The sequence below is a fragment of the Oncorhynchus kisutch genome, linkage group LG17, assembly GCF_002021735.2.
Source record: "Oncorhynchus kisutch isolate 150728-3 linkage group LG17, Okis_V2, whole genome shotgun sequence".
Taxonomy (NCBI): Eukaryota; Metazoa; Chordata; class Actinopteri; order Salmoniformes; family Salmonidae; genus Oncorhynchus; species Oncorhynchus kisutch.
The window spans coordinates 85,520,390-85,533,076 of record NC_034190.2 but is presented as its reverse complement, the minus strand read 5'-3'; the positions used below and the strand labels follow the sequence as shown (position 1 = coordinate 85,533,076).

Below are 12,687 nucleotides of genomic sequence, written 5' to 3'. Positions count from 1 at the left end.
CATCTCTCTCTCTCCCCTTCTTCCCTCTCTCTCTCCCCACTCCTCCCTCAGAGCCCAGACGGAGCCCACCTGACCTGGGAGCCTCCGTCGGTCACATCTGGTAAGATCATTGAGTACTCGGTGTACCTGGCCATCCAGAGCGCCCAGAGCGGGGAGCAGGCCAAGCCCACCACCACCACCACCCCAGCCCAGCTGGCTTTCATGCGGGTGTTCTGTGGGCCCAACCCTTCCTGCCTGGTGCAGTCGTCCAGCCTCTCCAACGCACACATAGACTACACCACCAAGCCTGCCATCATCTTCCCGCATCGCAGCCCGCAACGAGAAAGGTTACGGCCCTGCCACGCAGGTCAGGTGGCTCAAGGTACGGACCGCTAAGCTAGCCTCCTCTGTCTCTAAAGTGTTCGAATTGTGTCACTAATTCCTTATTGTGTTTTGTATTCTGTGCTGCTCTTAAGTGAAACAGAGCTCCCATTGATCTCAAAGGGAATTAATTCCCTGTATCAATCAATACATATGAACGAAGGTTGATATTTTATTATAACCAGAGGACTCTGGTTATTTATAATGGAACAAATCCAAACTCCAGACCTTGATATATTGAAATGAAGATTGATGGACCCCATAGCAACAACTTCATGAGGCTCTTTCCTTTAAAAAATTTTAAAAAGCTACCGTGTTGCCACCTTTACTCTTTGACAAGTTCTTTTTAAAGCGTCTTTGAGATTTTCGTTTGAATGAAAAGTGCTATAATAAAATATATTATTACAATCCTATGTCCTCCTCCCTGTAGAGGTAGGTAAAGATGGTGTTGCAGCTAAACCAACTGCCTAAGAGACCAGGCTCCTCACCTGACATGTGAGTACCATTCATCTCTCTCTCTGTCTCTCTCTCTGTCTCTCTCTCAATTCAATTCAAGGGCTTTATTGGCATGGGAAACATGTTAACATTGCCAAAGCAAGTGAGGTAGACAACATACAAAGTGAATATATAAAGTGAAAAACAACAAAAATTAAACAGTAAACATTACACATACAGAAGTTTCAAAACAGTAAAGACATTACAAATGTCATATTATATATATATTATATATACAGTGTTCTAACAATGTACAAATGGCTAAAGGACACAAGATAAAATAAATAAGCATAAATATGGGTGTATTTACAATGGTGTTTGTTCTTCACTGGTTGCCCTTTTCTTGTGGCAACAGGTCACAAATCTTGCCTGCTGTGATGGCACACTGTGGAATTTCTCTCTCTCTATCTCTGTCTCTCTCTCGGTTTTTCTCTCTCTCTCGGTTTCTCTCTCTCGGTTTCACTCTCTCTCTGTTTCTTTCTCTCTCTGTTTCTCTCTCGGTCTCTCTCTCTCTCTCGGTCTGTCTGTCTCTCTCTCTCGGTCTGTCTGTCTCTCTCTCTCGGTCTGTCTGTCTCTCTCTCTCTCGGTCTGTCTCTCTCTCTCGGTCTGTCTCTCTCTCTCGGTCTGTCTCTCTCTCTCGGTCTCTGTCTCTCTCTCTCGGTCTCTGTCTCTCTCTCTGTGTCTCGGTCTCTCTCTCTCATATATCCACATGAAATTTTTATAACATTCAACACGGGTGAACCTTAAACTCTCAACTTTTATTCTGGTCTTGACTCTCAGCTCCACTCCTAACGCTCTCTCGCCCCCCCGTCCTCGTGACTCTTTAACATCCGTCTATGTTTCATCTGTTGAATCGTGTTGTTTCTCTCCTTAGGAAAGCTGCCGGTCCAAAGAAGGCCAGATCAGACCAGTAAAGGGAGTTTCCTTCTCCCCTTGTTGTCCATGATGACTATTACTGAACTGAATACAACACCCCTCAACCAGCCCTCACCAACTATCTACAATATCCTTGCCTCAACCTCAGCCCCACAAACCTGGACCCAGACCGGCCCACAAACCTGGACCCAGACCGGCCCACGAACCTGGACCCAGACCGGCCCACAAACCTGGACCCAGACCGGCCCACGAACATGGACCCAGACCGGCCCACGAACATGGACCCAGACCGGCCCACGAACATGGACCCAGACCGGCCCACGAACATGGACCCAGACCGGCCCACGAACATGGACCCAGACCGGCCCACGAACCTGGACCCAGACCGACCCCCCCCTCCAAACCACCCATCATTCACAAAATGGCTACAAGAAAAACCCAGATGGAAATAATCCCAGAGCCCTGCCCTCATCACTCGAGGTTGTGGTGCCACGGACACCTTGTTCCAACCTCATGTTCTTTATTGGTTTATTAAACTGATCTTCTGTTTTTAAAACGGTTGAAAGCACACAATTACATTTTTCTGTTATTTTTTTATGATTTTCGGTGAAATCAACAACAACAAAAAATAGAAAAAAACCACTGTGGGAGTTTTAACTGTAGTTGCTAGCTAGGTTCTCTTCGTCTTCGTCTCTTTTCTCCATCCCGGTTTATCAACACCAGTAATTACACAGCACCAAATAGCTGTGTATGTCCGATGTCATTTGCCCTTCGGTTGATTGGTCACATGTAGAAGGATCGGATGGTTGCTATGGAAGACGGTTGAAACGGAAGAACACAGCATCATCACGTTGTCATGGGGACAAAAAACACACCGATGGGAAAACAGACAGCACTTGGGGGGGGGGGAGGACAAGAGTGTTTTCTCGATTCAAGGGGAGTCGTCGTCATCATCATCCGATTTATGACTTCATATTTGTCCTGGCTTTCGTCTTGGTTTGTGACATCACTGTGTTCACAGGGAGTAAAAAAAAGGAACGAGAGTTTCCACTCAAGTAAAGAAAAGGACGTGTTTTTTGGTGTAGGTTTAGGAGACTACTTTAATTCTCTAGTCTGTTTCCTTTCGTTGGAAGGTGTGTGGACACTGGCTGACTGCCAACCAGGGTGAAAAAGTACAATATTATTTTTTACAGCCTTTATTTGACAGATAATTTGACACTTATTTCAGAATTGGTGTTCTAATGAACTGTTAAAGAATGACTTTTTTTTTTGTTACTTGCTCTGCTGCGGGAAGATGAAAGAACCGAAACGAAAGATTTGACTGAAAGAAAGAGGCGAGTGGATGTTATTTTTTGTTTTTGTTTATTACTTTCAGTAAAAAACAAAAATGTAATTAAAGGAATTGATTTGCAGAGAGGAAAAAGCTTACTTTTCACCTGTCCTCCTCGTCGTCTCAACCTGTCCGATAGTCCATGGAATGCATTTGTTGACATCTAATGGAATTTAGAAGGTTCTTTTTGTTTCCAAGCCTTGTTTTTTTTTTTAGAGTTCTGAGAATTAACAGGGATATTTTCTGCCCCCCCCCCCCCCCCCCCCCAAAAAAATGCGGACAAACTGTTGATATTGATAACCATTCACATTACTTTTGGTGTATTGTTGTTGTTGTTGTTGTTATTATTATTATTGGCTTTACATATGTTTAGGTATGCAAGTGTGTGTGTGTGTGTGTGTGTGTGTGTAATGTGACAAATGTTTTCCATGTAGTTGGCATGTATTTTTAAAAAACAGAGCATTTTATTTACCGAGAGGTGGGAAATGTTTCGTTATGAAGAATGATTGGATGGTGCAGCAGCAAACAGGGTTTGAGCTCAGTTGTAAATTAGTTCCTTCCTTCACGTAGCAAGTAAAGTTAAAAAAATAAAAAAAATAATTAAAATAAAAAAATAATCTCTTTTTTTATATAATTACCTGTAACAAAAAATGTTTTTACATGTTTGTCATCTTGGTTGCTTTATGTCTTGATATATATATAAAACTGGAAAAAAAAACGGAAAATGTCTTGTCTCCCTGCTCAGTAATGTCCTGTCACCAACGGTGTAAAAAGTACCCAATTGTCATACTTGAGTAAAAGTAAGGATACCTTTAATAGAAAATGACTCGAGTGAAAGTTACCCAATAAAATACTACTTGAGTAAAGGTTTAAAAGTATTTGGGTTTTAAATATACTTAAGTATTAAAAGTGAATATAATTGCAAAAATAAATGTATAAATCATTTTAAGTAAAGTTTAAATCTTATTAAGAAAACCAGACGGCACGATGTTCTTGTTTGTTTAATTTACAGACAGCCAGGGAACACTCCAACACTCACACATCATTACAGATAGCCAGGGGAACACTCCAACACTCAGACATCATTACAGATAGCCAGGGGAACACTCCAACACTCAGACATCATTATAGATAGCCAGGGGAACACTCCAACACTCAGACATCATTTACAGATAGCCAGGGGAACACTCCAACACTCAGACATCATTTACAGACAGCCAGGGGAACACTCCAACACTCAGACATCATTTACAGACAGCCAGGGAACACTCCAACACTCAGACATCATTTACAGACAGCCAGGGGAACACTCCAACACTCAGACATCATTACAGATAGCCAGGGGAACACTCCAACACTCAGACATCATTTACAGACAGCCAGGGGAACACTCCAACACTCAGACATCATTACAGATAGCCAGGGGAACACTCCAACACTCACACATCATTACAGATAGCCAGGGGAGCACTCCAACACTCAGACATAATTTACAGATAGCCAGGGGAACACTCCAACACTCAGACATCATTACAGATAGCCAGGGGAACACTCCAACACTCAGACATCATTACAGATAGCCAGGGGAACACTCAGACATCATTACAGACAGCCAGGGGAACACTCCAACACTCAGACATCATTTACAGACAGCCAGGGGAACACTCCAACACTCAGACATCATTTACAGATAGCCAGGGGAACACTCCAACACTCAGACATCATTACAGATAGCCAGGGGAACACTCCAACACTCAGACATCATTACAGATAGCCAGGGGAACACTCCAACACTCAGACATCATTACAGATAGCCAGGGGAACACTCCAACACTCAGACATCATTACAGATAGCCAGGGGAACACTCAGACATCATTACAGATAGCCAGGGGAACACTCCAACACCCAGACATAATTTACAAATAAAGAATTTGTGTTTAGTGAGTCCTCCAGACCAGAGGCAGTAGGGATGACCAGGGATGTTCTCTGTTTAGTGAGTCCTCCAGATCAGAGGCAGTAGATGACCAGGGATGTTCTCTGTTTAGTGAGTCCTCCAGATCAGAGGCAGTAGGGATGACCAGGGATGTTCTCTGTTTAGTGAGTCCTCCAGATCAGAGGCAGTAGATGACCAGGATGTTCTCTGTTTAGTGAGTCCTCCAGATCAGAGGCAGTAGATGACCAGGGATGTTCTCTGTTTAGTGAGTCCTCCAGATCAGAGGCAGTAGGGATGACCAGAGATGTTCTCTGTTTAGTGAGTCCTCCAGATCAGAGGCAGTAGGGATGACCAGGGATGTTCTCTGTTAGTGAGTCCTCCAGATCAGAGGCAGTAGATGACCAGGGATGTTCTCTGTTTAGTGAGTCCTCCAGATCAGAGGCAGTAGGGATGACCAGGGATGTTCTCTGTTTAGTGAGTCCTCCAGATCAGAGGCAGTAGATGACCAGGGATGTTCTCTGTTTAGTGAGTCCTCCAGATCAGAGGCAGTAGATGACCAGGGATGTTCTCTGTTTAGTGAGTCCTCCAGATCAGAGGCAGTAGATGACCAGGGATGTTCTCTGTTTAGTGAGTCCTCCAGATCAGAGGCAGTAGATGACCAGGGATGTTCTCTGTTTAGTGAGTCCTCCAGATCAGAGGCAGTAGATGACCAGGGATGTTCTCTGTTAGTGAGTCCTCCAGATCAGAGGCAGTAGATGACCAGGGATGTTCTCTGTTTAGTGAGTCCTCCAGATCAGAGGCAGTAGATGACCAGGGATGTTCTCTGTTTAGTGAGTCCTCCAGATCAGAGGCAGTAGATGACCAGGGATGTTCTCTGTTTAGTGAGTCCTCCAGATCAGAGGCAGTAGATGACCAGGGATGTTCTCTGTTTAGTGAGTCCTCCAGATCAGAGGCAGTAGATGACCAGGGATGTTCTCTGTTTAGTGAGTCCTCCAGATCAGAGGCAGTAGATGACCAGGGATGTTCTCTGTTTAGTGAGTCCTCCAGATCAGAGGCAGTAGATGACCAGGGATGTTCTCTGTTTAGTGAGTCCTCCAGATCAGAGGCAGTAGATGACCAGGGATGTTCTCTGTTTAGTGAGTCCTCCAGATCAGAGGCAGTAGATGACCAGGGATGTTCTCTGTTTAGTGAGTCCTCCAGATCAGAGGCAGTAGATGGACCAGGGATGTTCTCTGTTTAGTGAGTCCTCCAGATCAGAGGCAGTAGATGACCAGGGATGTTCTCTGTTTAGTGAGTCCTCCAGATCAGAGGCAGTAGATGACCAGGGATGTTCTCTGTTTAGTGAGTCCTCCAGATCAGAGGCAGTAGATGACCAGGGATGTTCTCTGTTTAGTGAGTCCTCCAGATCAGAGGCAGTAGATGACCAGGGATGTTCTCTGTTTAGTGAGTCCTCCAGATCAGAGGCAGTAGATGACCAGGGATGTTCTCTGTTTAGTGAGTCCTCCAGATCAGAGGCAGTAGATGACCAGGGATGTTCTCTGTTTAGTGAGTCCTCCAGATCAGAGGCAGTAGATGACCAGGGATGTTCTCTGTTTAGTGAGTCCTCCAGATCAGAGGCAGTAGATGACCAGGGATGTTCTCTGTTTAGTGAGTCCTCCAGATCAGAGGCAGTAGATGACCAGGGATGTTCTCTGTTTAGTGAGTCCTCCAGATCAGAGGCAGTAGATGACCAGGGATGTTCTCTGTTTAGTGAGTCCTCCAGATCAGAGGCAGTAGATGACCAGGGATGTTCTCTGTTTAGTTAGTCCTCCAGATCAGAGGCAGTAGATGACCAGGGATGTTCTCTGTTTAGTGAGTCCTCCAGATCAGAGGCAGTAGATGACCAGGGATGTTCTCTGTTTAGTGAGTCCTCCAGATCAGAGGCAGTAGATGACCAGGGATGTTCTCTGTTTAGTGAGTCCTCCAGATCAGAGGCAGTAGATGACCAGGGATGTTCTCTGTTTAGTGAGTCCTCCAGATCAGAGGCAGTAGATGACCAGGGATGTTCTCTGTTTAGTGAGTCCTCCAGATCAGAGGCAGTAGATGACCAGGGATGTTCTCTGTTTAGTGAGTCCTCCAGACCAGAGGCAGTAGATGACCAGGGATGTTCTCTGTTTAGTGAGTCCTCCAGACCAGAGGCAGTAGATGACCAGGGATGTTCTCTGTTTAGGAGTCCTCTAGATCAGAGGCAGTAGATGACCAGGGATGTTCTCTGTTTAGTGAGTCCTCCAGACCAGAGGCAGTAGATGACCAGGGATGTTCTCTGTTTAGTGAGTCCTCCAGATCAGAGGCAGTAGGGATGACCAGGGATGTTCTCTGTTTAGTGAGTCCTCCAGATCAGAGGCAGTAGATGACCAGGGATGTTCTCTGTTTAGTGAGTCCTCCAGATCAGAGGCAGTAGGGATGACCAGGGATGTTCTCTGTTTAGTGAGTCCTCCAGATCAGAGGCAGTAGATGACCAGGGATGTTCTCTGTTTAGTGAGTCCTCCAGATCAGAGGCAGTAGATGACCAGGGATGTTCTCTGTTTAGTGAGTCCTCCAGATCAGAGGCAGTAGATGACCAGGGATGTTCTCTGTTTAGTTAGTCCTCCAGATCAGAGGCAGTAGATGACCAGGGATGTTCTCTGTTTAGTGAGTCCACCAGACCAGAGGCAGTAGATGACCAGGGATGTTCTCTGTTTAGTGAGTCCTCCAGATCAGAGGCAGTAGATTACCAGGGATGTTCTCTGTTTAGTGAGTCCTCCAGATCAGAGGCAGTAGTGATGACCAGGGATGTTCTCTGTTTAGTGAGTCCTCCAGATCAGAGGCAGTAGGGATGACCAGGGATGTTCTCTGTTTAGTGAGTCCTCCAGATCAGAGGCAGTAGGGATGACCAGGGATGTTCTCTGTTTAGTGAGTCCTCCAGATCAGAGGCAGTAGATGACCAGGGATGTTCTCTGTTTAGTGAGTCCTCCAGACCAGAGGCAGTAGATGACCAGGGATGTTCTCTGTTTAGTGAGTCCTCCAGACCAGAGGCAGTAGATGACCAGGGATGTTCTCCGTTTAGTGAGTCCTCCAGACCAGAGGCAGTAGATGACCAGGGATGTTCTCTGTTTAGTGAGTCCTCCAGATCAGAGGCAGTAGATGACCAGGGATGTTCTCTGTTTAGTGAGTCCTCCAGACCAGAGGCAGTAGGGATGACCAGGGATGTTCTCTGTTTAGTGAGTCCTCCAGACCAGAGGCAGTAGATGACCAGGGATGTTCTCTGTTTAGTGAGTCCTCCAGATCAGAGGCAGTAGATGACCAGGGATGTTCTCTGTTTAGTGAGTCCTCCAGATCAGAGGCAGTAGGGATGACCAGGGATGTTCTCTGTTTAGTGAGTCCTCCAGATCAGAGGCAGTAGATGACCAGGGATGTTCTCTGTTTAGTGAGTCCTCCAGACCAGAGGCAGTAGATGACCAGGGATGTTCTCTGTTTAGTGAGTCCTCCAGATCAGAGGCAGTAGGGATGACCAGGGATGTTCTCTGTTTAGTGAGTCCTCCAGATCAGAGGCAGTAGATGACCAGGGATGTTCTCTGTTTAGTGAGTCCTCCAGATCAGAGGCAGTAGATGACCAGGGATGTTCTCTGTTTAGTGAGTCCTCCAGATCAGAGGCAGTAGATGACCAGGGATGTTCTCTGTTTAGTGAGTCCTCCAGACCAGAGGCAGTAGATGACCAGGGATGTTCTCTGTTTAGTGAGTCCTCCAGATCAGAGGCAGTAGGGACGACCAGGGATGTTCTCTGTTTAGTGAGTCCTCCAGATCAGAGGCAGTAGGGACGACCAGGGATGTTCTCTGTTTAGTGAGTCCTCCAGATCAGAGGCAGTAGGGACGACCAGGGATGTTCTCTGTTTAGTGAGTCCTCCAGATCAGAGTCAGTAGGGACGACCAGGGATGTTCTCTGTTTAGTGAGTCCTCCAGACCAGAGGCAGTAGATGACCAGGGATGTTCTCTGTTTAGTGAGTCCTCCAGATCAGAGGCAGTAGATGACCAGGGATGCATTTACACTTGTTCCATCAGTTTGTTCAAACTTGGGCAAACAAAAATAATTTTCTCATACAGTCGAAGTCGGGAAGTTTACATACACTTAGGTTGGAGTCATTAAAACTCGTTTTTCAACCACTCCACTAATTTCTTGTTGACAAACTATAGTTTTGGCAAGTCAGGACATATACTTTGTGTATGACATAAGTCATTTTTTCCAACAATTGTTTACAGACAGATTATTTCACTATCACAATTCCAGTGGGTCAGAAGTTTTCATACACTAAGTTGACTGTGCCCTTAAACAGCTTGGGAAATTCCAGAAAATTTAGAAGCTTTAGCTTTAGAAGCTTCTGATCGGCTAATTGACATCATTTGATCAATTGGAGGTGTACCTGTGGATATATTTCAAGGCCTACCTTCAAACTCAGTGCCTCTTTGCTTGACATCATGGAAAAATCAAAAGATATTAGCCCTTAGAAAGACCTCCACAAGTATGGTTCATCCTTGGGAGCAATTTCCAAATGCCTGAAGGTTCCACGTTCATCTGTACAAACAATAGTACGCAAGTATAAACACCATGGGACCACACAGCCGTCATACCGCTCAGGAAGGAGACACGTTCTGTCTCCTAGAGATGAACGTACTTTGGTGCGGAAAGTGCAAATCAATCCCAGAACAACAGCGAAGGACCTTGTGAAGATGCTGGAGGAAACAGGTACAAAAGTATCTATATCCACAGTAAATGAGTTCTATATCCACATAACCTGAAAGGCCGCTCAGCAAGGAAGAAGCCACTGCTCCAAAACCGCCATAAAAAGCCAGACTACGGTTTGCAACTGCACATGGGGACAAAGATCATACTTTTTTGAGAAATGTCCTCTGGTCTGATGAAACAGAAATAGAACTGTTTGGCCATAATGACCATTATGTTTGGAGGAAAAAGGGGGAGGCTTGCAAGCCAAAGAACACCATCCCAACCGTGAAACATGGGGGTGGCAGCATCATGTTGTGGGGGTGCTTTGCTGCACGAGGGACTGGTGCACTTCACAAAATAGATGGCATCATGAGGAGGAAAATTTATGTGGATATATTGAAGCAACATCTCAAGACATCAGTCAGGAAGCTAAAGCTTGGTCACAAATGGGTCTTCCAAATGGACATTGACCCCAAGCCTACTTCCAAAGTTGCGGCAAAATGGTTTAAAGGACAACAAAGTCAAGGTATTGGAGTGACCATCACAAAGCCCTGACCTCAATCCCATAGAAAATTTGTGGGCAGAACGTAAAAAGTGTGTGTGAGCAAAGAAGCCTACAAACCTGATTCAGTTACACTAGCTCTGTCAGGAGGAATGGGCCAAAATTCACCCAATTTATTGTGGGAAACTTGTGGAAGGCTACCCGAAACGTTTGACCCAAGTTAAACAATTTAAAGGCAATGCCACACTCAATTAGTATTTGGTTCGTAAACTTCTGACCCACTGGGAATGTGATGAAAGAAATAAAAGCTGAAATAAATCATTCTCTCTACTATTATTCTGAAATTTCAAATTTTTTAAATAAAGTGATGATCCTAACTGACCTAAAACAGGGACTTTTTTACTAGGATTACATGTCAGGAATTGTGAAAAGGTGTATGTAAACTTCCGACTTCAACTGTATATATTCCCTCGAACTACTCGGAGACACTTTTGGAAAAAAGAAGCACTTTAACTTTAGGATCGGACATTTTGAGGATCGTGATTTTGGGACTAAGGTAACTAACATCCGAATATATACTTAAATATACATATTTGGAAAATGACATGACAATGAATTGGAGATTTGACGATTTTAATGACATATACATAGACTTTCTAAACCATTTGAGGCCGTCTGTGTTGAGGTTTTCAAGTTGTTTAAAGAGAATTCAGGCAAAGTTATAGAGGCCCGTCTGTGTTGAGGTATTGTCATGACTCCTACCGAAGGTGGCTCCACTTCCTGTTCGGGTGGCGCTCGGCGGTCGTCGTCACCGGTCCACTACCTGCCACCGATCCCTTTTTCCCCCTTTTCTGTTTATTGGTTTCACCTGTGTTTAGTTTAGGCTGATTGGTTGGGCTTTTATTACCCGCCTGCTGGTTTTGCGGGATTATTTCGATGTTCCTGTGTACACGGCTGTATGTCACGGGTGTCCGTGTGTTTGGGTTTTTGCTGGACTGTTTAAATCCCCCGTGTTTGGGGCATTTGTTTTGGTTGGCGTCTGTTCACCGTTGTGGTGCATTAAAAGTGAGCGCAACCCTGAACTCTCTGCTTCCTGCGCCTGACTTCTTCCCCGCTACTCCCCGGGCGCTACAGGTATTCAAGTTATTTAAAGAGAATTCAGCCACCATTTAAAGTTTGTCATGAAGAAAACACTTAAATCCAAGAAAAATCTGTTATTTAATACTGAACAAAAATATAAACACATATGTGAAGTTAAATAAAATATCCTTGAAATGTTCCATACACACACACACAGCTCTTTTCTCTCAAATTGTCTGTACAAATTTGTTTACATCCCTTTCAGTGAGCATTTTTCCTTTGCCAAGATAATCCATCCACCTGACAGGTGTGGCATATCAAAAAGCTGATTAAACGGCATGATCATTACACAGGTGCACATTGTGCTGGGGACAATAAGGCCACTCTAAAATGTGCAGTTTTGTCACACAACACAATGCCACAGATGTCTCAAGTTTTGAAGGAGCATGCAATTGGCATGCTGACTGCAGGAAAGTCCACCAGAGCTGTTGCCAGAGAATTGAATGTTCACTTCTCTACCATAAGCCGCCACCAACGTTGTTTTAGAGAATTTGGCAGTGCGTCCAACCGGCGTCACAACCACAGACCACTTTTTTTTAAATTACCTTTATTTAACTAGACAAGTCGGTTAAGAACAAATTCTTATTTTCAATGACGGCCTAGGAACAGTGGGTTAACTGCCTTGTTCAGAGGCAGAATGACAGATTTTTACCTTGTCAGCTCAGGGATTCGATCTAGCAACCTTTCGGTTACTGGCCCAACGCTCTCATCACTAGGCTACCTGCCCCCCTACACTCTAACCACTAGGCTACCTGCCCCCCCCCCTACACTCTCACCACTAGGCTAAGTGTCCACTACAAGTGTCCACTACATTCACCAATTTAGTGTTTAGTTTCTTCTGCACTGTATCCGATTCAGTAATAACTGTCACAAGGTTTGAATCTCTTGTGGACAGATGTGCTGGGTGTTTGAGAACCTCCTTGCCATCCAAATGAAAGGATAAACCCATAAGTACACCACAGAGTACAATGTAATTACTAGGTTAAGCTAGTTAAAATGAAGTGTATCTTGAGGGGTACTTAGTTGTAATTAATGTGTACTTTATACAGTACATTACCCATCCTGACAACCTGGCGCTAATTTAGAAGCTTCTGGAAGCACCATCCAAGCAAGAAAATAAACACACCGCAGACTACATGTACATGTGAGTATAAGTACAATGTAATTAATAGGCGTTACACAGAATTTAGTTTCGTATTTCGTATTTCTATGTAATGTATTTCTATGTCATGTATTTCTATGTCATGTATTTCTATGTCATGTATTTCTATGTCATGTATTTCTAGGTCATGTATTTCTATGTCATGTATTT

The 12,687-nt window shown here is 44.6% G+C and overlaps 1 protein-coding gene across 1 annotated transcript in view; it reads left to right on the top strand.

Annotated features, from left to right (window-relative positions):
• The window catches only part of hcfc1b (host cell factor C1b), an 81,803-nt gene extending 78,017 nt beyond the window's left edge, over positions 1-3,786 (top strand). The window contains 4 exon segments of the mRNA XM_031794863.1: positions 52-300; positions 302-361; positions 791-855; positions 1,730-3,786. Coding sequence (XP_031650723.1) covers positions 52-300; positions 302-361; positions 791-796 — 315 coding nt within the window. The 3' untranslated portion in view covers positions 797-855; positions 1,730-3,786.
• Positions 3,787-12,687: the final 8,901 nt, after the last annotated feature.